The following is a 23583-nucleotide window of genomic DNA, read 5'->3' as shown; positions in this document are numbered from 1 at the left end:
ATCTTCCAGCTATTCCCATGGGGAAAGAGATAAAGGAGTATCAGAACTAGAACCACCGGGTTGAGAACAGCTTCTTCCCAAGGTCAGTTAGACTGTTGAACAACTGATTAATCACTTATACAAACCCTCTGTGACTACTGTTATGAGCCCAGAGGACCCCAAAGCCCGGCAGCAATAGAAATTCACCATGGCAAAAAGTTACTTAAACAAAAGTTGCTTTTAATTATCTTTAAACATAAAAACAGGATCAAACTTTAACTTATTACTATTAACCTTACTTCACCCCCTTCTAATTCTAAGTGCACGCGTATGTAATGTGTATATATTTCAGGAAAGTTCTTTGCTTTAATAGTGCAATCATTCTCTTCTCCAAGTTCACCAGTATCAGGTAATTCTTATACTGTGCACAGAATTTAACATTTATGAATTTTCACCAGGCTCTGGTGCTGAAAGGTAATTGTTTTCCCACTCAGGAAGGTTCTTGTTGGTTTCAGAGCGAGATTTGTTACTCGTTGGACACACATAAACTGATTTCCACTCAGTGTCTTGCTGAAGAAACTTGCTCCATCAGGGTTTTCCAAATGATAACCTCTTCTTCCAGGTCACCACAGAGGTTGTTTCCCTTATTTCAGGAGAAACACTCTAGCCAGCCATTTCCTCTTGTAAGGACTAAGAGGGTTTTCAACAGGCTGAACTCGCAACCCATCTTCAAAATGAGGTTTTCAACAAGCCTGCCAGCTTGCCATGTTGCAGCCTCAAAAGCAACTGTAGAACTGACTCTCTCTCCAAAGAATCATGTTTTTTTCTCTCTGTTTGCAAAACTACATGAACCCTCTTAGAACAGCAAACTGCAACCAGACAGATTGCTGGCACTGAAATCAGTTCTGAACCTGGACATCTTTTGCTTTAAAGACAATAGTCCATTTACTCCACAGCATCAGTCCAATTAATACCTACTTGTGAAGTCTCCATAGGCATTCTTCGAAGTTTCTGTAAAGCCACTGGACATGAAGTCTCTGCTTATGCATAGTTCTTGCATTTCAAATGAGATGTCTTTTATAATGTTAATGTCTGTTTGTGAAGTGACCTACATTAAACTCCCACAATCTATCCCCTTTAAAAACAAATTTATATAATAAAATATAATGTAACCTGTAACGTACCATTTATTTAACAATGTTTATTTTAATATTTGTATTGTTATGAGCCCAGAGGACCCCAAAACCCAGCAGTAATAATCACTAAGACAAATGGTTACTTAAAAGAAAAATTGCTTTTAATTGTATTTAAACATGAAAACAGAATCACATTTTAACTAATCACTATTGACTAATCTAACTTAACCCCCTTCTAATTCTAAGCGCATGTGTATGGAATGTGTGTGTAAGTTCAGAAAAGTTCTTTGGTTCACAGTCGAATCTCATTTCTCATTCCTCCAAGTTCACTGATTGCAGGCAATTCTTATACTGTGCACAGAATTTTAACATGTATAAAGTTCACCAGGCTTTGGTGCTTGAAAGGTAAATGGTTTCCACTCAGGAAGGTTGTTGTTGGTTTTCAGAGAGAGATTTGTTGTTCCAGGACACCCACAATTGATTTACTTACATCAGCCACTTCAGTGTCTTTTTTTAAAAACGTTATTTATTCGTTCAAAATACAGATAATAAGCAACATATATAACAATAAACAAAGCATGAATGTTATATTTTATATATATTTAAAAAAAATAAGAAAAAAAAAGGAAACCCCCCTTCAGCCAACTCTCCTAAGGAGAGCCATAAAGAAAAGAAAAAAAATAAAGAAAAGTGAAGCATACATATTAAAATCTAATCAATGAAAATCAAAATGTAAATATTCTGAATATAACAACCACTTTTAATAAAAAAAACTATAGTTATCATGCATAACATGTAATTTTTTCCATAATTAAGCAATATTTCATCTCATTATGCCATCTATTAATATTAATCATATTCGTATCTTTCCATGTACTAGCAATACGTTTTTTCGCTACAGGTAACGCTAAATACACAAAAGCAAGTTGAAATTTATCTAGTCCCAGACCTTTCAGAGGTTGCAAATTACCCAATAAAAATACCATCGGATCTAAAGGTATTTTAATCTTATACAGGTATTCCAGAAACAATTGTGTTTTCTTCCAAAAAGATTGTGTGTGTGTGAACACATGACCAAACCGCATGAAAAAAAGTTCCAACAGCATTACCACATCTAAAACACAAATCTGATTCGAAAACCATATTTTTTCAATTTTTCAGGTGTTAAATATTATTGATGTAAAAAATTATAATTAATCATCACATAACGTGCATTTATCAGTCTAGTTACACTATCATAACAAATATCTGACAATCATCCTCGGAAAAAATAAAACCAATCTCCGCTTCCCATTTATCTTTAGATTTATCCCAACCCTTTTTATCCATACCATCCTGCAATATTTGATACATAACTGAAATATATCCCTTCTCTGGTACCTTCATAAGAAAAGTCTCAAATTTAGTCATTTCAGGTAAAATCATATCTCGACCGAACACGTTTTACCAAAGATCGAACTTGATAATAAAGAAACAAAGAATTCTTATCAATACCATAACTATCTCTCATCTAATCAAAAAATAAAAATTTACTTTCTTTAAAACAATCTCCCAAATTTTCCCCACCCTTAAATCTCCAATGTAATAAACTTCGATTATGTATTGAAAAAGAAATAAGTTGATCATTATACAACGGGGTCAAGGCCGAAAATTCACCACTAGAACCTATCATTTTCTTTTTCTTTGTCCATAACTTCATTAAATGTTTTAGTATAGGCACATTATGTTGCTGTAAAAAATTTACATTCTATCGAAACAAAAATTGATGTATTTCAAATTCAAAAATATTTGCATCTCAATTTTGGCCCAACTAGGGGGCCGTTCCAAATCCATCAATGAACTAATAAATTTAAGTTAGGCTGCTTCATAATAGTTTCGAAAATATGGTAAACGTAGTCCCCCCTAGTTCATATTTCCAAGTTAATCAAAGCTACTCTTGAAAATTTACCTCTGCATAAAAACTCCCTAACCATTTTATTCAAATCTCGAAAAAATATATTATCAAGTAAATACGGAATAGATTGAAATAAATATTGTATACGTGGAAAAATATTCATCTTAATTGTATTTATTCTACCCAATAAATTAATAGGTAAATCTTTCCATTTAATCAAATCAGTTTTAATTTTTTTATTAATGGAACATAGTTTATATAAAGATTGATAATTAACATGCATAATTATACCCAAATACTTAATTCGATCCGTCCATTTCAAGTTAAGAACGTTCTTATAAGCTGAATAATCTCCTTCACTCACCAGTAATATTTCACTTTTTCCCCAATTAACTTTATATCCAGAAAGATGTCCATATTGCATCAAACACTCCTTCAAATGCAAAAGTGATTGAGCTGGATTTGTTAGGTACACCAATACATCATCAGCAAATAAATTAATTTTATATTCCTCATCTAAAACTTTCATACCCTGTATCTGTGTATTCTGTCTTATCAACTGTGCGTGCCAAAGGTTCGATCACTAACACAAACAAAGCTGGTGATAAAGGACAACCTTGACGAGTAGATCGGGTCAGTTTAAACGGTTCCGAAATCAAACCATTCGTCAGTACTCTGGCTACCGGTTTACTATATAAAGCCTTAATCCAACCAATTAAAAAAAGGACTAAACTTAAATTTCTCCAAAACTTTGAACAAAAAATTCCACTCAACTCTATCAAACACTTTTTCAGCATCTAAAGATATCACCATCAGATGGTCTGAAGATTGTCGAAATCTATTAATCAAACTAATCACACGTAAAATATTATCCGAGGCATATCTATTCTTTATGAAACCCGTTTGATCCATATGAATCAACTTAGGTAAAAACTTACCTAATCTATTCGCCAAAATTTTAGCTGTAATTTTATAATCTACATTCAACAACGAAATCGGTCTATATAAAGATACTTTCAAAGGATCTCTATCTTTCTTTGGAATTACTGTAATTAAAGCACTAGAACAAGACTCAGGCAATTCATAGTGTTCTCCAACTTGGCGTAGTACATCTCCAAACACTGTGCAAAGGTCATCATAAAAAACTTTATAAAATTCGACCGAAAATCCATCATCACCAGGCGATTTACTGTTCGGCATTTCCATCATAGCCATTTTAATTTCCGAATCAGTAAATGGTGCTTCCAACTCCTGTATATCTACATCCTCTAATGTCGGTAAGTTCAACTGTGATTTTAAAAAAAAGATCAATCGATCCATTTTCTTGTTTTCCATCAGATGTATATAACTTTTTATAAAATGAATAAAATTCATCATTAATTTCGCGAGGTTTATACGTAATAAGCATTAATGGTCCTCGAAACCTGTTCTTTCTTTAATTGCCATGCCAATACCTTATGTGCTTTCTCTCCCCATTCATAATATCGTTTAGCCTTATTAATCATACACTCAAATTGATGAGATTGCAAAGTATTATATTCCAATTTCAACCTGGACAATTCTATTTTCTGATCTTCTGTAATGTCTCTCTGAAATTCCTTTTCTAACTCACTAATCCGTTTCTCTAACTCAAGACTCTGATTTAATCGATTCTTTTTTTATTTTAGAAGTATAACTAATTATTTGTCCTCTCAAATAAGCTTTCATAGCGTCCCATACTACAAATTACTTTGAACAGAATTAGTATTTTCTTTTAAAAAAAATTAATTTGTTCTTTCAAAAAATCAATAAATTCTGCATTTTTTAACAGCATTATATTAAACCTCCAACGATAAGCCACTTGAACTTTCTCAGAGGTTATATATGTAAGGTATAACAAAGAGTGATCCGAAATCACCCTACTTTTATATTCCGCTTGTATTTTCCCCTGTAGATGTGCCGATACTTAAAAAAAAAGTCAATCCTAGAAAACGAGTCATGTCGAGCTGAATAAAAGGAAAAATCCTTCTCTGTCAGATTAAGACGTCTCCAAATATCCACTAAGTTAAGATCTTTCATCAATGCTTGAACCTGAACTGCCACTTTAGATTTCTTAACTTTCTTTGGAGACTTATCCAATAAAGGTTCGAAAACACAGTTAAAATCACCACCAACTAAAACATTCTCATTAGCCTGACCCAGATATAAAAATGCATCCGAGATAAATGCTTCATCATCTTCATTTGGGGCTTAAATATTAAGTAAAGTCCAAATTCACTAAAAATCTTACAATTTAATTTAAGAATACATCCTGTCTTTTCCTCCATTGATTGTAATTCAAAAGATAAATTCTTATGTATCAAAATTGCTACACCTTTAGCCCTGGAATTAAATCAAGAAGAATATACATGGCCTACCCAATCCCTCTTCAATTTCATACTTTCTTTGACATTCAAATGTGTTTCTTGTAAAAAAAAAGGCGATATCAATTTTCATTTTCTTAATATACGCCAAAATACGCTTACGCTTAATTGGACTGTTTAAACCTCGAACATTAAAAGTAGCAAACTTTGACATATCCACTAATATTACTAAAAACTAATAATATCAATATATACTCAAATCAATGTAAATAGGCCCTCCAATAGGAAAAAAACCCACAAATTAAAGACTAAATAAAATTAAAATTTAAAAAAAATTAAAATTAAAAAAAAAACCCCAGAAAACTACCAAGATATCATAATGACATGAAAATAAAATAAGCATAAAAAAGTTCTTCTATTCATCCAAGAGATTCCAAACTCGGTGACCCCATTTCAAGAGGAATTGGACTCTTTCTATTCCCATTTCTTCCATTTCCAGAATAACCAGATTTTTCTTTAGGAGACAATGGTGGGCTACGTCTTTGTTCTCTTACATCTGGAAAAAGTTTAAACCTGAAAACAAACAGTTAAAAACGGGTTCTTAAAAAACTGGCCAGAGATTAGACGTCTAGACTCTACCCCATCTTGCCACGCCCCCCCCCCCCCCCCACTTCAGAGTCTTATTGACGAAACTTGCCCCATCAGGGTCTTCCAGGCGATAACCTCTTTCTTTCTTGTCACCACAGAGTGCCTTTTTGTTTCTCTTATTTCAAGTGAAACATTAGGCAGCCAGTCCTATCCTTTTGCATGAACCACAAGGGCTTTGACCAGGCTGAACTAAGCAGTCACACCTGTCTTCCAAATGAGGTTTTCCACAAGCTTGCTAGCTTGTTCTTTTCCAGTCTCAGTTGCTTCTGCTGACTATAAAACTGATCTCTATTTCTCTCTCTCTCTGTCTCTCTCTCTCTCTCTCTCTCTGTCTCTGTCTCTCTCTCTCTCTCTCTCTCTCTCTCTCTCTCTGAGAGAGAAGGCCTGTTTGACTCTCTCTGCTTGCAAAACCACATGACCCGCTTCAAACTGCAAGTTCTACTCCAGACAATCTGTGGCTCTGACAAGTTTTCACGTTGCCTTTTTTGTAAACATGAAGTCTCTTGGGCACTCTCCAAAGCTTTTGCAAAGGCTTTGGGGCCGATCTGTCTTGCATTAGCAGAGCTCCAGTATTTTAAATAAGATTGTTTTAAAGTGTTTGTATGTGACCTACACTAAAATACCTGCCACTATTTATCTCCCAAAAACATATCTATATGCTGTCACAGTATACATGTACTGTGCTCATGTATCATTTGTCTGAATGTGTTACGTCTGTAGATGTGTTTGCAGTGTTTTGCACAGAGAACCGGAGTCAGGTTGTACTTGTACTATCAGATGATAAATAAACTTGAGAGCACAGCAGTGGGTTTTGTGTGAATAGGAGGAAAACCTATTCTGATGTCTAGATTTTACTAGCCCCTCGTGAATGTTTGGCTTGAATTGTACAATTCCCAAATGGTCGGGACCAGGTCTATTTCGGATTAACAGCTTTTTTTGGTGAACTGGTCGTTTTTTTACGTAGCAACAGCAAATCACTTGTAACAGTATTTAAACAACAATAAACAGCAAAGAAATGCTTTTTTAAACATTAAAATAATGTTTAATTCTGCCTTTAAAAAAATGGTGGCCATCACCGACACTTCTGTACCGAGACCCCGTTTGTGCTGGGAGCCCGAGATCTGCTGCTGCCGGTGCTGGGAGCCTGACGTCCCCACTCAGTTCAGCTCTAAAAAAAAATTTTGAATAAGAGGATTTTGGATAATCCGAGTTATGCTGTAGTTGCAAATTAACTTTGTCTGCAAGTATTGTTTGTAATGTTGAACCACGACGAGGAAGTGGGTTGACGGACAGTTGAAATTATATTACAGAGGGAATATTAACCTGCAATTTTCTTTTCATCTCTCACTAGTGCCAGCCCATCAGCAACATCAGCAATTGTAGTCCTGTTCTACAGTAAAGCAACAGCCTGGGCCGGTTGAAGATACTTACCCTTCCCCACCCTACATCCTGGAACCACAAGCACAGAGTATTAAAATTGTCTTCTCGTGCTAAACAAATGAGCTTGCACATAACTTCCAGTCATTATCAAGTGATTCAATGGCTGCTGTTCAGAGGAAGTGGACTGAAGAGAAAGAAATGAGAATTATGAAAATTCTGGGATCCTTGCGTCCTATCTACAGAATGCCCAAAATCTGCTTTCCAATAACTGGAATTTATTTATTTTGCCTGACCCTTCTAAGTTATGAACTTCTCATGGTGAAAGAAGTAATAAAGTTGTTTGTTCCTGCTGCAAGCCATCCTGATTTGGGAAACCAGAACTCTCTGCTTCTAACCAAACTTGAACTCCATCTTATAACAAAATCCGGTTGTGAACTGGTGGATTATTTATGAATAGAGGTTGCTTGGAGAAGAGCACTGTCACCTGACAGTGGTGTAACTTTTAAGTTAAAAACTTTTACTTTGTAGATAATATTAAAAAAATTAAAAAAAACAAAAAAATAAAAAGTTTTAAAAACTGATCATGTGATACATTTCAAGTTTTTAATGCACATTTATGGTTCATTTAACTGAATTGAAGGAAATTTGCAGGTGAAAAGGTGCTTGGCTCATTATAGAGATCATGTACCATTCACTAATAAGCGACTAATCAAGTTAAACTCCCATGAGACAAGAGTGTAGTTTCTCTTCGATTCCTGCAAGTGGTCTTCAAAGGTTTGCAGATCTGAATATTTTGATTGGTTAAATCTGACAATTATGATGTTTGTTCCATAGATGATTTGATGATCCAAATGTGCAGAGGCCCCTGTTTGCTGGGGTATTGGTGTTAACATAATTTACCTGTCATTACCATTGGCTGGTAAAACCAAGAATGTAAGTAAAGCAGCATTTTTTTGTTTTATTTTTAAGGGAAATTTCATTTGCAAAGTGCCTCACTAAATCATAGGTATTTATGCCAAATCTTATCACAAAGGCAATCCAACTCTAACACTTTTTTAAGCAGCTCATTAACTGTTGGAAGTCCTGACATAGCCTGAAATTGGTAAGTACATGCAGAATATAAACGAGGGTGAACATTTGTCAGAAAATATAGTTAATATCAATTACTACAGAGCAAGTATTTAATTGCAATAACATTCTTGATGTTTTAAACGACAACTTATTGCTATAGTGGAGGTTTACAGTAAGTATAATTTGTTCTATATTGGTGGCTGCTCATATTAACACTTGTTTTATTGGGAAATAGATCACCAAAATATTGACATGGGGAAGAAATAGAAACAATCATCTATTCAGTTTATCTTTATAATTGTGTTGGGTTGGTGGGGGGTCAGCTTGTTATGGATATACTTATAGGTGTCTGGAATTTAAACATTATTTTCTATCTGGTATGGCAGGGTAGCTTTAAAGTTGATATTATTTCAAAATGTTTCTTAATCTACATTTGTTTACGTATGTTAAAAAGGATGTTTATTTTTGTAATCTAGTTTACTACCCTCTCTATCAACCTGGTTCTTTTGTGGAAGATTTATTTGGCTTTTGCATATAATTTACCATTATAGGAAGAATGTCTATTCTAAATTACCTTGAATGAATCCAATAAACAAGGAGTTTGAGAATGTGGCTTAAGAAGATCTCTCGTTCTCTAGCAGTTGTACTGGAAATAATTTGGTCTTAAGGGCAACGGACACTAAACATAATAATGGAATAGGGTAACTTTCAGAACATTGTATTTTTAAGTTTCAAATTATAGGTAATTGATCATTTTAAAGGTCTAATTATAGAGAGACTATATGTCTTTTAAAATTTGTACATTACAGCACAGCGTAGGCTCTTCAGCCCACAATGTTGTGCTGACCTATTTTATTTATGTTTAAAATATACACACACACCACCCTACCCCCACCAAAAGAAACTAAAGCCACCTCATAATCCTCCATATGCATGTCTAAGAAGCCCTTTTTACACGATCTGTCTCTGGAAGCTGGCTTAAGTACAGAAGAAAATCTGGGTCGATCAGTCCATTTACACAGCAAACTGGCTTCCCGAAGCAAAAGAGGTGGGATGTGTACTACAGGCCATCTCTGACAGTACCTACCGTGGCAGATTAAAGACAGGTAAGTTCAGACACACCTCCCCACCCCCCACCCACCCATCCACCTTCGATGTGTTCACACAACCAGGTGAAGTGCTCTAAAGGCAGATACCTGTCTTTCTTTGGCTTGGCTTTGCGGACGAAGATTTATGGAGGGGTATGTCCACGTCTGCTGCAGGCTCGTTGGTGACTGACAAGTCCGATGCGGGACAGGCAGGCACGGTTGCAAGGGAAAATTGGTTGGTTGGGGTTGGGTGTTGGGTTTTACCTCCTTTGTCTTGTCAGTGAGGTGGGCTCTGCGGTCTTCTTCAAAGGAGGTTGCTGCCCACCAAACTGAGGTGCCAAGATGCATGGTTGGAGGCGATATCAGCCCACTGGCGGTGGTCAATGTGGCAGGCACCAAGAGATTTCTTTAGGCAGTCCTTGTACCTCTTCTTTGGTGCACCTCTGTCTCAGTGGCCAGTGGAGAGCTCGCCATAGAACACGATCTTGGGAAGGCGATGGTCCTCCATTCTGGAGACTTGACCCACCCAGCGCAGTTGGGTCTTCAGCAACATGGATTCGATGCTTGCGGACTCTGCCAGCTCAAGAACTTCGATGTTGGTGATGAAGTCATTCCAATGAATGTTGGGGATGGAGCGGACACAGCGCTGATGGAAGCGTTGTAGGAGCCGTAGGTGATGCCAGTAGAGGACTCATGATTCGGAGCCGAACAGGAGCTTTAATCGTCTGTAAAAAGGGGTTGTAGTCTCTTAAATGCCTGTTTTTCTAGCCTCCAGCACCATTCCAGGTACCCACAACCAGCTTACCCCTGATGTCTCCCCTAAACTTTCCTCCCTTCACTTTGTACAGATGTCCTCGGGTGTTTGCAACTCCTGCCCAGGGAAAAAATGTGCTGGCTGACTATCTGTGCCTCTCATGATCGTGTAGATCTCTATTAAGTCACCTCTCATCCTCCTTCGCTCCAAAGAGAAAAGCCCTAGCTCTGCTAACCTTGTCTTATAAGACATATTTTTCCTATCCATGAAACATCCTGGTAAATCTCTTCCACACCCTCTCCTTAGGTTCCACATCCTTCCTGAAATAAGGTGACCGGAACTTAATGCTATATTCTAAGTGTGGTCTAAGTAGAGATTTATCGAGCTGCAACACTACCTCACAACTCCTGAACAGAAACTTTGAGGGAAAAGATCCCTTTGTTCTTTCACACTGTTAAATATCCTACCATTAACCATGTACTCTGCCTTCAAGTTTAACCTTCCAAAATGCATCACCTCACATTTATCTGGATTGAATACCATCTTCCACTTTTCTGCCCAACTCTGCATCCTCTCTACCTCCTGTTGTAACCTGCAACAATTTTAAACCCTATCTACACCTGCTCCAACCTTTGTATCATCCACAAACTTAGTGACCCATCCCTCAACTTTGTCCAGGTCATTTATAAAAAGCAGAAAGATTGGGGTCACAGAATTCCACTAGTCAGGCAGAATACTTTCTGTCCACTACTACTTTCTACAGCAAATCGATTCTGAATTCACACAGCCAAGTTTCCATGGATCCCCATGCCTCATGATTTTCTGAAGGAGTCTCCCATTGGGGATCTTTACTAAAATTCATACACACCACCCAGCCTTCATCAATTTCTTCCGTTACGTCCTCAAAAAACTCAAATTAGCCTCACGAGGCATGACCCCCTCACAAAGCCATGCTATCTCTGCAAAGACTGTACTTCTACTGCTTGTAAATTCTGCCCTTAAGAATCCTCTCCAATAGTTTGCCCACCATTGATGTAAGACTCTCTAGTCTGTAATTCCCAAGATTCTCTATATTTTTTAATCACGTGGACAACATTTGCCATTCTTCAATCCTCCAAGGAGGATGCAAAAGTCATTGCCACTGCCCCACCAATCTTCCCTTCTTGTCCCAATGACTCCTAATGTTTTTTAGATCCAGCCCTTCCTCTTTCTTAATCCCAATATGGTATACACATGGGCTTGTTCTATTCTGGGCTCACCTTGACCAAGTTCATTTTCACTGGTGAATACTGAAACAACGCATGCCTTTAGGATTTCATCCGTCTCCAGGCACGTTGCCTCCTTTATCCTTTTCATCCTTCTGTTCTTCACACAAGTATAGAAGTCATAGTTTTTCTTAATCCAACTTGCCAAGGCCTTCTCATGCCCCCTTCTGGCCACCACATGTATATTAATTGGAGATCTAATTGCATCATTTTTGTGTGCTTGTGAGCAGAGTATTGGTCTCCTTGCCTAAATTTTATATTTCCTGGTAATTTAAGCCTTTGAGCACAGGCAACATTTTGATAACTTTATGCCACTTATTCCTCCAAGCCAGAACCGCTTTTTCTACTCTAGGCATGGTTCAAACAGGATTTTAAGATGCACGTTAACCTCCCTATTTTTACTCAAAACCCAACCAACATTCCATTCACTATTTTCATGTATATTTTTGACTTTTTAAATAATTCTATGTAACATCAATTTTTTTATTTTTTTTTTGCTTTGCCAACCTGCTTCAATTTACAAATATCTCTACATCCTTAAACTTGGCTCCTGCTTTTTGTCACCTGCCCCTTCCAATTTTTTTTACAGCCCTACTAAATGGTTCATTCTATAGTTCTTTTTACAAATCATCATCCTGCTCGAGAACATTGTTTCCCATGGTGGGAGAGCCTAGCATAAGAGGGCACAACTTCAGGATTGACAGGTGTCCACTTCTATATGGGGAAAATGTGGTAAATCTGTGGAATTTGTTGCCACATGCAGTTATGGAGGCTGGGTTATTGATTAACCAGGCCATTAAAGGTGATGGGGAGAAGGCCGGGTAGTTAGTGGGGCTGAGTGGAAAAATTGAATCAGCTGATGATTAAATGGCAGGGCAGACTCGATAGGATCAGAAATAGGTTATTCAACCTATCTCTTATGGTTCTTTGCTTTACAGTGAACCTCTTGTTGGGGCTGCTTTTTGCATTGTATCTAGATGATTTGGATAAATCATGATTTGGCTGAATTTACAGATGTTAGCAAAATAGGTGGTAGAGCAAGTGGTGCTGAGGATACAGAAAGGCTGCAGGGAGCCTGAGATGTCAGAATGGGCAAAGAGAGTGGCAGATGAAGTATAATGTTGGAAAGTGTATGGTCATGAATTTTGGTAGAAGAAATAGATGGGTAGACTATTATGAGGAGAAAATTCAAAATTCTGAGGTGCAGAGGGACTTGGGAGTCCATGTGCAGGATATCCTAAAGGTTAACTTGAAGGTGGTGAACAAGGTGAATATAATGTTGGCATTCATTTCCAGAGCAATAGCATACAAGAGCAAGGATGTAATGTGGAGACTCCATAAAGCACTGGTGAAACCTCACTTGGAGTACTGTATATAGTTTTGGGAACCTTATTTGAGAAGACGTGCTGGCGTTGGTGAGGGTTCAGGAAAGATTTACCAGAATGATACCAGGAATGAAAGGGTTAGCATAAGAGGAATGTTTGACAGTTCTTGGACTGTACTCGGAGCACGGAAGGATGAGGGAGACCTCATAGAGGCATAACTTCAAGATAAAAGGTTGTCAATTTAAAACAGATGAGAACATTTTCTTTCGTCAAAGGGTCGTGAAACCTGTTGCTACAAGCAGCTGTGGAAGGGAGGTTGTTGGGTGTCTTTAAGGTAGAGACTAACCGGTATTTGATTAGTCAGGACATCATGTGTTTTGGGGGGAGAAAGTTGGGGCGTGGAAGGATGGATTAGGACATGATAAGAATGGTGGAGCAGACTCGATGGGCCTACTTCTTGCAATCTTGCCAGTTTAGAGTTTCATCTCAGTTGTGAAATATATCGGACTGCAAAATGCAGAGTGAAGCTCCTGCTATCTTTTTATGTGCAGGATGATTCTGTACAAGTACTTTGAGTGTGAGACACTGAACATATTTGTCCAGGTTTTAATATTGCTTGAGCAGAAGTTGCTCCAGCTCGAAGCAAAATTGCAAGGTGTACCCATTGGAAAGATCTGAGTAAAACATACAGGCTGACATTCCAGTGCTGAACTGAGGAAGTGCTTCATGAGAGAAGAGAGGTGGCCATAACTATGGGACAAAACTGCACCAGTAATCATGAAGCTGAAGCTTCCTGCAATGATGCCCAGATTATTAAGCAGTATCTCACGGACTAAATCAATGTTACATGGATTGATTTGATTCAGCAATTTTTTTTTTAAAAGAACATATTTAAACTAATTGCCATGAATTAAAATAAATCTTATCATTATCTTGTTTAACTTGTGGGTTAAATGGGTTTTGTTTCATTGGGCACAGCTAAATATTTAACAATGTTGTAGTTGGTTTTCTTCTATCTCTATATGCAGTTTACAATTGACTCCAGTAGAATCAACTAGGAAGAAAACGAGCAATGATACATTTGGACATAGCTTTATTAATGAACAAAGGTACAGCATAGCAGGTATCAGATGTAAAATCAGACATTTGTTAATAATCCACGGTACTTGATATGAGCATTTCTATTCCATGACTGGTCTGAATAAATTTAATCTAGAGAGCAAACAAACTGAGGAGAACAATCTTGTTGAGCATGTGTTTTCGTGATGTAATTCCCCATCGTGAATAAAGAGCAAGTACACTTTCAATTGTATGCAGCATCCACTGAAGGAAATTTGATTTTATACATTTTAATTTAAAACTTGTTTTGTATTACACTCTTTCATCCTAGTAACATTTGAAATTAAATGATAAATTACATTTTTTAAATTCAAATAACCATTTGACTACCAAATTTAATTTATAGCTTGCTCTCTTTACATTGGACATTTAAGAATGTCACATACCTGTAGTGTATGATCTCTAGGCTTTGAACTACAGTTCATTGGTGTAATGATTTGGAAATACAAGAACATCTGGTACAGAAACTGAAGGCAAAGTTCATGCAAAAGACATTTAACAAAATAGTGTTTCCAGAACTACTATTAAATTGTATAAGAGTCCTCCAAATCTTATTGGTAAGGAGATATTTTTTGAGTGGAACACATTTTTGTCAATGTTTTGTTTATTCATGGATGTGGGTATTCTAAATTATTGTTGAATTGAACCAGGCAAGTATTTCTGTGAGTTAGTAAGAACCAATCACATTGCACTAAGATGCTGGAGTTGCTGTTGGCCCTTTAAGGTATGAGCTGGTTGGGTCAACAGTTAACACTTGTTTTAACATTCCAGAATTTGTTCAATTTGATGAACATAGTACTTTTTGGGACATTGGGGCTTATGCAGATCTCAGGTTTGCTTGCACTGTAGTTGCTCCTCTAAGTGAAGGAATGAGCCCTCATTATGTAGCTCAGAGAAACTGATTGTCATTTTAATTACAGTTAACTTTAAAAACTAATTTAAAGGTCAAAGTTCAAATCTAGTTATTTATAGTGCATTCCCCCCCCCCCCCCCCCTGTACAATTTGGTGGATAATTTGCACAATAACCAAGAAATATTCAGAACTTTATGGTGAACCAGAATTTGCAGTGGAATAAAGCAAAATTGATGGAAGGAGGGATTATGCAGCCTGTTAAGTTTGTACAAGCAACCTACCGAGTCCCTGTGCTGCCGATTGCAAACCTCAAAACAATATTTACCAGGAATTTTATTGGAAGTCCAACAGGGTTTGTCTTCCCATGATGTCAAAGCACTCTTCCAGGAAAGATTAAACAACATTTTCATTCCTATGTGTATTTAAGCCATTCATGCAAAGATCTATTAAACAATGGTTCCTTTAGATGTCTTCTAACCAACTGAATATAATTAATGTCTGACTCAAATGTGCAATGTGAAACAAATATTTAAAAACTAATTTACTGTCAAATTGCATGCTGTGGTTGTACAGGTACACGATCCTTTATCCGGACATCTAAAATCCGGCAAGTAGAGACCAGCAGTTGGGGTAGGCGATGGGGGTGGATACTGCAACACAATTCGGGTGGGCTTTCCGAAATCCGGAACACACTGTCCCCCAAGGGTTCTGGATAAAGGATCGTGTACCTGTAGTACTAAACGGATTGAGGCATTTATGCATTTGAAATCTTATTTTCAACTAGTGGTCTTCAGTGAATTCAATTCTGACCATAAGCAATCTACAGATAACATTTTTGATCAACTCAAGTTAAAAGCTTGATTCAAATTTAGTAAGAAAATAGGCCACGATAAAATGTCAAGCTCTATCACCTTGACCAGGAATACATTCTGTGCTTCCTGTAATTAGTTTGACACTGCTTTACACGTTACAATTTATGAACTGCTTATTCTAAACACCAATAGATACACACCATCATTCTGCAGACAAATCAACAAAGTGCAGTTTTTGCTGAGAGGGCCAGATTAATAATCCAAAATTAGAAAATGTTGATGGAACTTTAAGATGCTGTTAAGACCATACAATTTCCTCTGTACATAAGGATATATTTAAATTTGAGGCAGTGCTGATGCAGTCATTTGGAACCTGGGTTTTGGTGGTTGACCTGTACTCAGTGGAGTTTAGAAGAACAAGGAGAAGTGGTGTTACAAAAATAAAATTCCAAGAAATTAAGGTGGATGCTCACATAATGTTTCTTTTGCATCTCACACTTGGGACTATAATTTTAGAATAAAGCCGTTGTCTATTTAAATTTGGAAGCAAAGTGGGACTCACCCCCAGCAATCTGGAATAGAGTTTTATGGCAAAGGTTAACAGACTCAAAACATGAGAGAATTAAAGGGTATGGGAAAATCAGTTTTGAGACCAAATTGGAACTATTATAATCTTATTGAATGGTTTAAAAAGTTTTTGGGGCCATTCTACACCTGTGACAGTTTCTAATTGCTGACTGGCCAATAAATCCTCCATCATTGGGTTCCAACATTCTACAGGTTTTCAGCATTTGGAAATCCAGACACTTAAGGTACAGCTCCATTCTGTTTGATGGAGAGAAAGGGTAGGTTTCAGGTTGATTACGTAATTTTGTTCCAATTTTTAAAAAAATTGAGAGATCCTGTGCTTGGCCATCTTTGGAAATCAAGTTGCTGTTCCAGGTAAGAGTGGGTCATAGAGTGAAGAACTAGAGCTTAGAGTTAGGCCAAGGTGTCCTAAGACTATATGCTGCACACCTCATGGGCAAAAAGTTGTTGCTTCTTTAGGATTCTGTTCTAAAAAAGCCAATACTTGTTTGGCAGAGATTGTCTCATGTTACTTCAGTGTTGCATTTTCTTACTCAATGACCAGTTATACTGATTTTGCACTTTCTGAAGTGTTTCAGTAGGACAACATGAAGCATAAAACAAGAGGAAAGCATTAAGTTAATGTAGCAAACTAAACATTTTTTAAGTCTTAATAGGTATGATTATCTGCTCAGCAACACCAATTCCTCACCTCCCCAATCAAGTAAGCTAAACTTTCACTCACCCAGTACATCAGGCCCAGAATGTCTACAAATACTTAACTGACCTAACTATGTAAAAGAATACCTGGTTTTTTTTTGAAAGAACATAAACTTGACTTTTTCTTCCTATTGATGCTACCCAAGGAGTATTTGCATGAACTTGTCTGTAAGTTATTCTTTATACTGTGCCTTAAACAATGCTTTTAGCCTTTGCAAACATCCCTGACTTTCTCAGTGTCATTAAATATAACCAAACCTTTATACCCAACCGCTTATTGAATTTTGCAGTAGCCATAATAGAAAACTAAACCAAGTTCCACCTGTAATTTAGTGTTTACAATCCTTAACTGTCAGTTAAGCTTTTGCAAAAGAGCAGGCAAGTGAGTTCTTAATTTCAGGCATTTAACTAAAACATCTAAACTTAAAATTAGATGCAAATGAGCCTTTAGATGCTGTAAATGTTTGTATTGTAAATTTTAGTTTGATTAATGGAAATAATATTGTAAGAAGTAGTACTTTTAAACTATTTATTCAATACATATGTACAAATTGTACAAGAATAACTAATGACACAGTTAAAGCTTTTACGAAAAAAATGTAAGAGAAAAGTGAATGTTGTAAACAGACCCTTCAACAGGCCCTAATAGAAAGAATGCATTTCAGAGTAAACAAGGGTTTGGTCTGAAGGTTTCTCATCTTTTTCTTCTGCTCCACCCTGAAACAGGCAAATACATTCATATTTTCAGAGGAAACCTGGAACCATTTTCAGTGTTGATTTATCAAATATGTCCACCTGACCTGTTCAAAGGAACATGTATGGATTGTCAATGGCCCGCGAATGACCCCTGGCAGCTGATTCCATGTCATAGTCTGAGTCTCGTTGGTGCCTGGTTGGCACAACAACTGAACCACTGCGTCGCAGGCCACTAAAGGATTCCTCGGAAGGCGGCACTGTGTGAAACACTTGGTCTGGTCCAGCTTGCGAAGCTTCTGATACACTACAGCTGGAAGGACCCAACTGGGGAAGGTTGGGTTCAGAGTTTGAGCGCTGGACAGAAAACGGCAACACCAGCGTACTGTTTGATGGAAAGGATCCTTAGGAAAGAAAATAAATCGGAATCACTGATCATGACTCTGCAATAGGAAAATTCAAATTACAGCAGAACACATTGTGTTCACAATAGACAAACAATGATCTTTAACCAAAGCACCATAATCTTTGCATTATCATTGCTCCTGACATTGCTGTACTATTTATACATAACCTGAGCCATTATGTTATTTGATGTTTCATTACAAAAACTTATTACACATCTGATTATTTAAACTAATCTCAATTTTCTCATCATTAAAGTGCAGGTTTTTAAATGTACTGATTATTAAAACATTTACTCCTCTACCAAGAAGTCACACAAATAGCCAGCTGGGATACCTCTGATGTTAGATTCTTTGTTAATAGTTTTGGATTTTCCTTATTGATATTATGCAAAGCTCATATTTGATCACTTTCCAACAATATTGACAGAAGGGTACAGCTCATTTGATATCCCATTAGGAGTGCTGGGAGGTTGGAAATGAGCATGCACCACCTAACTCTATGTAGCTGATCTGGCCACAAATCACAATTTCCTGTAATGCAAACCATCTTTTCCAAATGAATTTTGTCAATGTAATTTTTCATCATTCAATACTCTGGGACTAAATGTTGTTTCTTCCACCAAAGAGGTGTAATGGGGAGGTAGGAAAAGACAACAAAAACAACTGTTTTAAAATTTGAACTAATCATTCAACATTAAGGTTTGTTCCACCATAAACCTAAGAAGGGGGCTGTAAAGACAAAGCTCAATTGAGTAGCAGTTCTATTCAAGATCACAATTTCTGCATCGTATTCCATTTGATAAATGCAATTGGAATACCTGAGAAAAGTTAGACAATTTGGCATTATTTCTCTTATTTGTACACTAATAAGTTCCAGAATTCAGCAGAACACAAGAAATGGGATCCAAATTGGATTATAAGATAGACTACCATTGGTAACAGGATCTGACCCCCAAGATGTTCAGTAGGAAGAATGAAGAACCCATTATTTCCTCATCACCTGATAAGCAAGAAATCTTTGCCTGAAGTTTGATGTGGAATATTACCACAACTTGTATAAATTATATAGATATGAATTGAATAATGATCTTCAGATACCAGGCAGGGGTTAGATTATTAGGGTTTATAAAGGGTTCATTGATATTGATATTCATTGATATCCCTTTTTATATGTTAATTGTAACTTTTCTATTCAACATTAATTTTGGCTAATTATGAGAAATGGATTAACTGTTAATCGTTGAATGTGATAAGAAAATAATTATGGTTATACTTTTGATTTACAATTTTCATGTTATTAATTTTTTTTAAAATAAATCTTGTCACCAACCATTGAGAGGACCAAATGGAAATAGTTTCCAGGTTCTAAGAGTTTACATTGTAAACCTCCAATCCATTAAAATGTACGTTAATTCAGCAGCTAAAGGGAGTTAATGACAACCACCATCCTCATTCACATATTAAACAATTATATCTAGAAATCTGCAAGGTCAATGGATAGTGGGAAAATATGCATCAATTTTATTTGTTTTTAGACTAGATCAATGTCCATGCCTGCCTTACCATTGCAGGCTGTTTGTTCTTTTCTCCTGCCACTGATTTTTTAAAAAAAACATCAACTCCTCCATATCATGTGTTTTCTCCATTTATTTCAAACAAAACATGGGATGTTTACTGTAGATCAATTTGTGGAAAGCATCAAACAGACTTGTATTTGGACAGTTTCTTCTAGGATAATACTTTAAGTGTAGTCAACCAGTGTTGGAACAAGTGAAACATTAAGCAATTTCCAAGCTGCAATAAACAGTATCAGTGCAAATGCGATTAAATAATTCTGCTACAACTGTTTAATATTATTAACCCCTGTACTTTAATATGAATGACACTTTGTATTTTGAACAGCAAGATATCTTGTGATCAATCATGTTTCTGTTTATAATCCACTGGACACGAACAGAACAAGCTGATAACCACTGCCATGTTTAACTTTCCTTATGGAGCAACAGGTATTTGTTTCCAGTACAAAATATCTTCTATTCAGCCCAAGAGAATACAAATTGCTTTATGCAAAAGAATTTGCCCTGATGTTGTTTACCGCAGCTTGAAAGTTGCATAATATTATTCAGGAAGCATGCTCTTCAATAAAGAAAATTTGTTTTTCAGAGACAGATGAAAAAGGTGCGTCTATATTTAAGATTGCTTTTCACTCTGCAAAGATAGGATCTGACAAAAGTGTAAGCAAGTAACAAGATGTGACCACTGACCAAGTAGGAAAGGATTAGAGACTGCAAGGGATTTTCCTCTTATTTTCACCATGTGTTCCTTTGTTATCTTCACTGAGGAATTGTCAGCCTAGGTACAGTGCTATTTAATTAAAAAGAGAAAAGGAGCTCAAAAGTCATAATCCTCCAGGAAATTCCTGTTGCTACTAAAGACATAATTTTGGCATTTTAATATTGTAATACTGCTTTACAGTAATAAAAAAATTATTTTCAATGGATACTCATTGGTGCTTCCCCACACATCCTTGGTTGAATACAAGGGAAGCTTATTTTAACTTTTAATCAATTTACAAGATATGATTCTATGTGGTCATCACTAACAAGGCCCCAGTAGTTAAGGGTCATTCCTAAGGATTCTCAAGCTGCTAGTGATTACCTACTTTTTTTGAACTATTATATAGTGTCTTGTGCTGACCCTCATCGTGTGTTGTGTGGAAAATTCCCCAAGGTAAATCGATACATTCTTTGAAATCTACTTCTCATAATCAAGAGAATTTCTCAACTGCATTTGTGTTTTTTTGTCTGTTCTATAGATCTGCCCATAAGTCACAAGAGCAGAATTGGGCCATTCAGCCCATCGGGTTTGATCCATCATTCCAGATTCACTATCCTTTCCAATCGCTTGCTCCCCGTACTCTGGATCTGTGTCTTAAATATAAACAATGTTGGCCTCCACAGTTGTCCATGGCAATGAATTCCAAAGATTCACCACCCTCTGGGTAAAGAAATTTCTCCTTACTGTCTAATGGAATATTTTGTATTCTGAGGCCAAGGTTGCAGAAACCCTCACCATTGGAAACAAACTTTTAACATCTGTCCAGGCCTTTGAATACTTGATAGGTTTCAATGAATTTCCCTCCCTCATTCATCTAAACTCCAGTGAGTACACTCCCAGAGCCATCATATACTCTAATACCCCCTTCCTTCCACAGATGATTCTCGTGAACATCCTCTGGATAGTCTCCAATGCCAACACATCCTTCCCTCTGGATGGACCCCAAAACTATACACAATATTCCAAGGGTGATCTGATCAATGCCTTATAAAGCCTCAACATTACATCCCTGCTTTTATATGCTATCCTTCTTGAAATGAACATGGGCTTTGCAGTTGCCTTCCTTATCACCAACTCTACATGCAAGTTAACCTTTTGGGGAATTGTGCACAAGGACTTACAAATCCCTCTGACATCTGAACTTGTTACCCATTTTAAAAATAGTCTAGGTCTTTACTCCTTCCACCAAAGCCACAATGGGAGCACTAGATGGCCCCTGCAGATGCATGTGTTAATTTAAAAAAAACCAATTTGAGATACAGCACAGTAACAGGGCCACAACCCTGTGCCACCCAAATACACCAATTAACCCTATATGGTTTTGAGGTGTGGGAGGAAACCCATGGGGAGAACATACAAACTCCTTACAAGCAACACCAGATTTTGTCTCAGGTCACTGGTGCTGTATTAACATTGCACTAACGTTCTGCCACTTGGTAGAACTGTTTGGGGCCCTGAATGATGTTAGGGGAGGTGGTGTGGGCACATGTCGCATTTCAAGAGAGTGATTAGTGTGAAAGGATGACTGATTGAGGGAGTCTGGAAGGAGCAGTGCCTGCAGAAAGCAGAAGGGGAAGATTTCTGGTAGTGGGATCACGTAGGTGGCAGAATTGCTGAAAGCAATATGTTGACTGCAGAGGCTAGTGAAATGGTAAGTGAGGAAAAGGGGAATCCTGTCCTGACAGTGATTTTCAAACTTTATTTTCACTCACCTACCACCTTAAGTAATCCCTTTCTAATCACAGAGCATAAGGATTACTTAAGGTGGTAGGTGAATGGAAATTAAGTTTGAAAAACACTGTTATGTGCACGGTTTCACAACTTCAAAGGAAATAGGCAATGACAATTTTTCTCAAGCAAATATTTCTGTAACAATTGGGTCTAGAGCAGTGATTCTCAACTTTTTTTCCCCCACTTGTATACCGCCGTAAGTAATCCCTTACTCATCACAGAGCACCGATGGCCTAGGGATTACATAAGATAGTATGTGAGTGGAAAGAAAAAGGTTGAAAACCACCGACCGGTCTTGGGGTGGAGGGGGTCAAGACAGATGTGAGGGAAGCCATGCTTTTTGAAGGCAGATACCTTCGATGTTCTGGAAAGGAAGACGTCACCCTAGGGGCTGAATCAATTATGCTTGAGAAATTGAGAAAAAGGAATGGGACGCTACCTGGACGGAGAGAGGGTGGGTAGAGGAGAGGTACTACTTTTGACTTTGACATTCCCAGCATAATAATCATTATGTGGTAACATTTCACCTCCTTAAAGCCACGTGAAGCAAGTTGAATACATCTCTTTAAATACATTCAAGTTCTTGGAAGTCACTATCTTAGTGGATCTTTCAAGGTCCCAATCCACAAATGGCGTGTGGAGAAAAGCACATCAGCACCTCTACTTCCTCAGGAGTTTGTGGAGGTTTGGTATGACATCAAAAACCCTGGCAAATCTCTACAGAGGTGTGGTGGAAAGTGGTGACCAGCTGTATCACAGTCTCATATGGGGACACCAATACCCTCTGAGTGGAAATCCCTCAAAACGTAAAGGACACAGCCCAGGACATCCAAGGCAAAACCCTCCCCACCATTGAGTACATCTGCAGGGAATGCTGCTGTTGGAGCACAGCAGCAATCATCAAAGACCCTCACCACCCAGCACATGCTCCATTCTTGTTGCTACCATCAGGAAAGAGGTATAGGTGCCACAAGATTCACACCATCAAGACTCCTCAACAACAAATTCAATCGGTGACTAAGGACTTATGTTTGTATTTCATGGATATCTTTTATCTCTATTGCAGTTTGTGTATGTTGAGTCAGGGTTTTTTTGCACTTCAAATAAGTGCTAATTCTGCCTCAACCACAGAAAAAAAAATCTCAAGCTCAAGATTGTTTACGATGTATGTACTCTGACAATAAAATGGAATCTACAGGTCATGGAAATCCTTTTAATGTTAATTTCAATAGGCCTTAAGATGGAATTTCTTAATTACATCCAATATTTAAATGCTCAGTATAAATGTGAGATAAAAAGTAAAAACTCAATGCTGGAGAAACTCAGCTGGTCAATGTGAGCCCTCATCAGGGATGGGTTTGTTGAACTATTACTATATGCACTGAGAACACAGCAACACAATTTGGCTGCCTGGGATGCTTTCCTCACATTCCCTGCAGGTGGCGATGGCACACAGAAATGA

The 23583-nt window shown here is 37.3% G+C and overlaps 2 protein-coding genes across 14 annotated transcripts in view; one reads left to right on the top strand and one right to left on the bottom strand.

Moving 5' to 3' along the window:
• The window catches only part of atxn2 (ataxin 2), a 151368-nt gene extending 143408 nt beyond the window's left edge, over positions 1 to 7960 (top strand). For all 5 annotated transcript variants that reach the window (XM_069933386.1, XM_069933383.1, XM_069933381.1 and 2 more), the window contains one exon: positions 7351 to 7960. In XM_069933386.1, coding sequence (XP_069789487.1) covers positions 7351 to 7382 — 32 coding nt within the window. In that variant the 3' untranslated portion in view covers positions 7383 to 7960. The remainder of the gene's footprint in view (positions 1 to 7350) is intronic.
• A 5998-nt stretch (positions 7961 to 13958) lies between these two features.
• Positions 13959 to 23583, bottom strand: part of sh2b3 (SH2B adaptor protein 3) — a 208700-nt gene continuing 199075 nt past the window's right edge. For 8 of the 9 annotated variants that reach the window (XM_069933367.1, XM_069933368.1, XM_069933369.1 and 5 more), the window contains one exon: positions 13959 to 18050. In XM_069933367.1, the coding sequence (XP_069789468.1) occupies positions 17758 to 18050 (293 nt within the window). In that variant the 3' untranslated portion in view covers positions 13959 to 17757. Of the gene's footprint in view, positions 18051 to 20321; positions 20418 to 23583 lie in introns of those variants that run through there. The other variant, XM_069933375.1, reaches the window with a different exon arrangement.

This window comes from Narcine bancroftii, chromosome 4, assembly GCF_036971445.1.
Source record: "Narcine bancroftii isolate sNarBan1 chromosome 4, sNarBan1.hap1, whole genome shotgun sequence".
NCBI lineage: Eukaryota > Metazoa > Chordata > Chondrichthyes > Torpediniformes > Narcinidae > Narcine > Narcine bancroftii.
The sequence above is the reverse complement of the archived record's forward strand: the minus strand, read 5'-3'. Positions and strand labels throughout refer to the sequence as shown.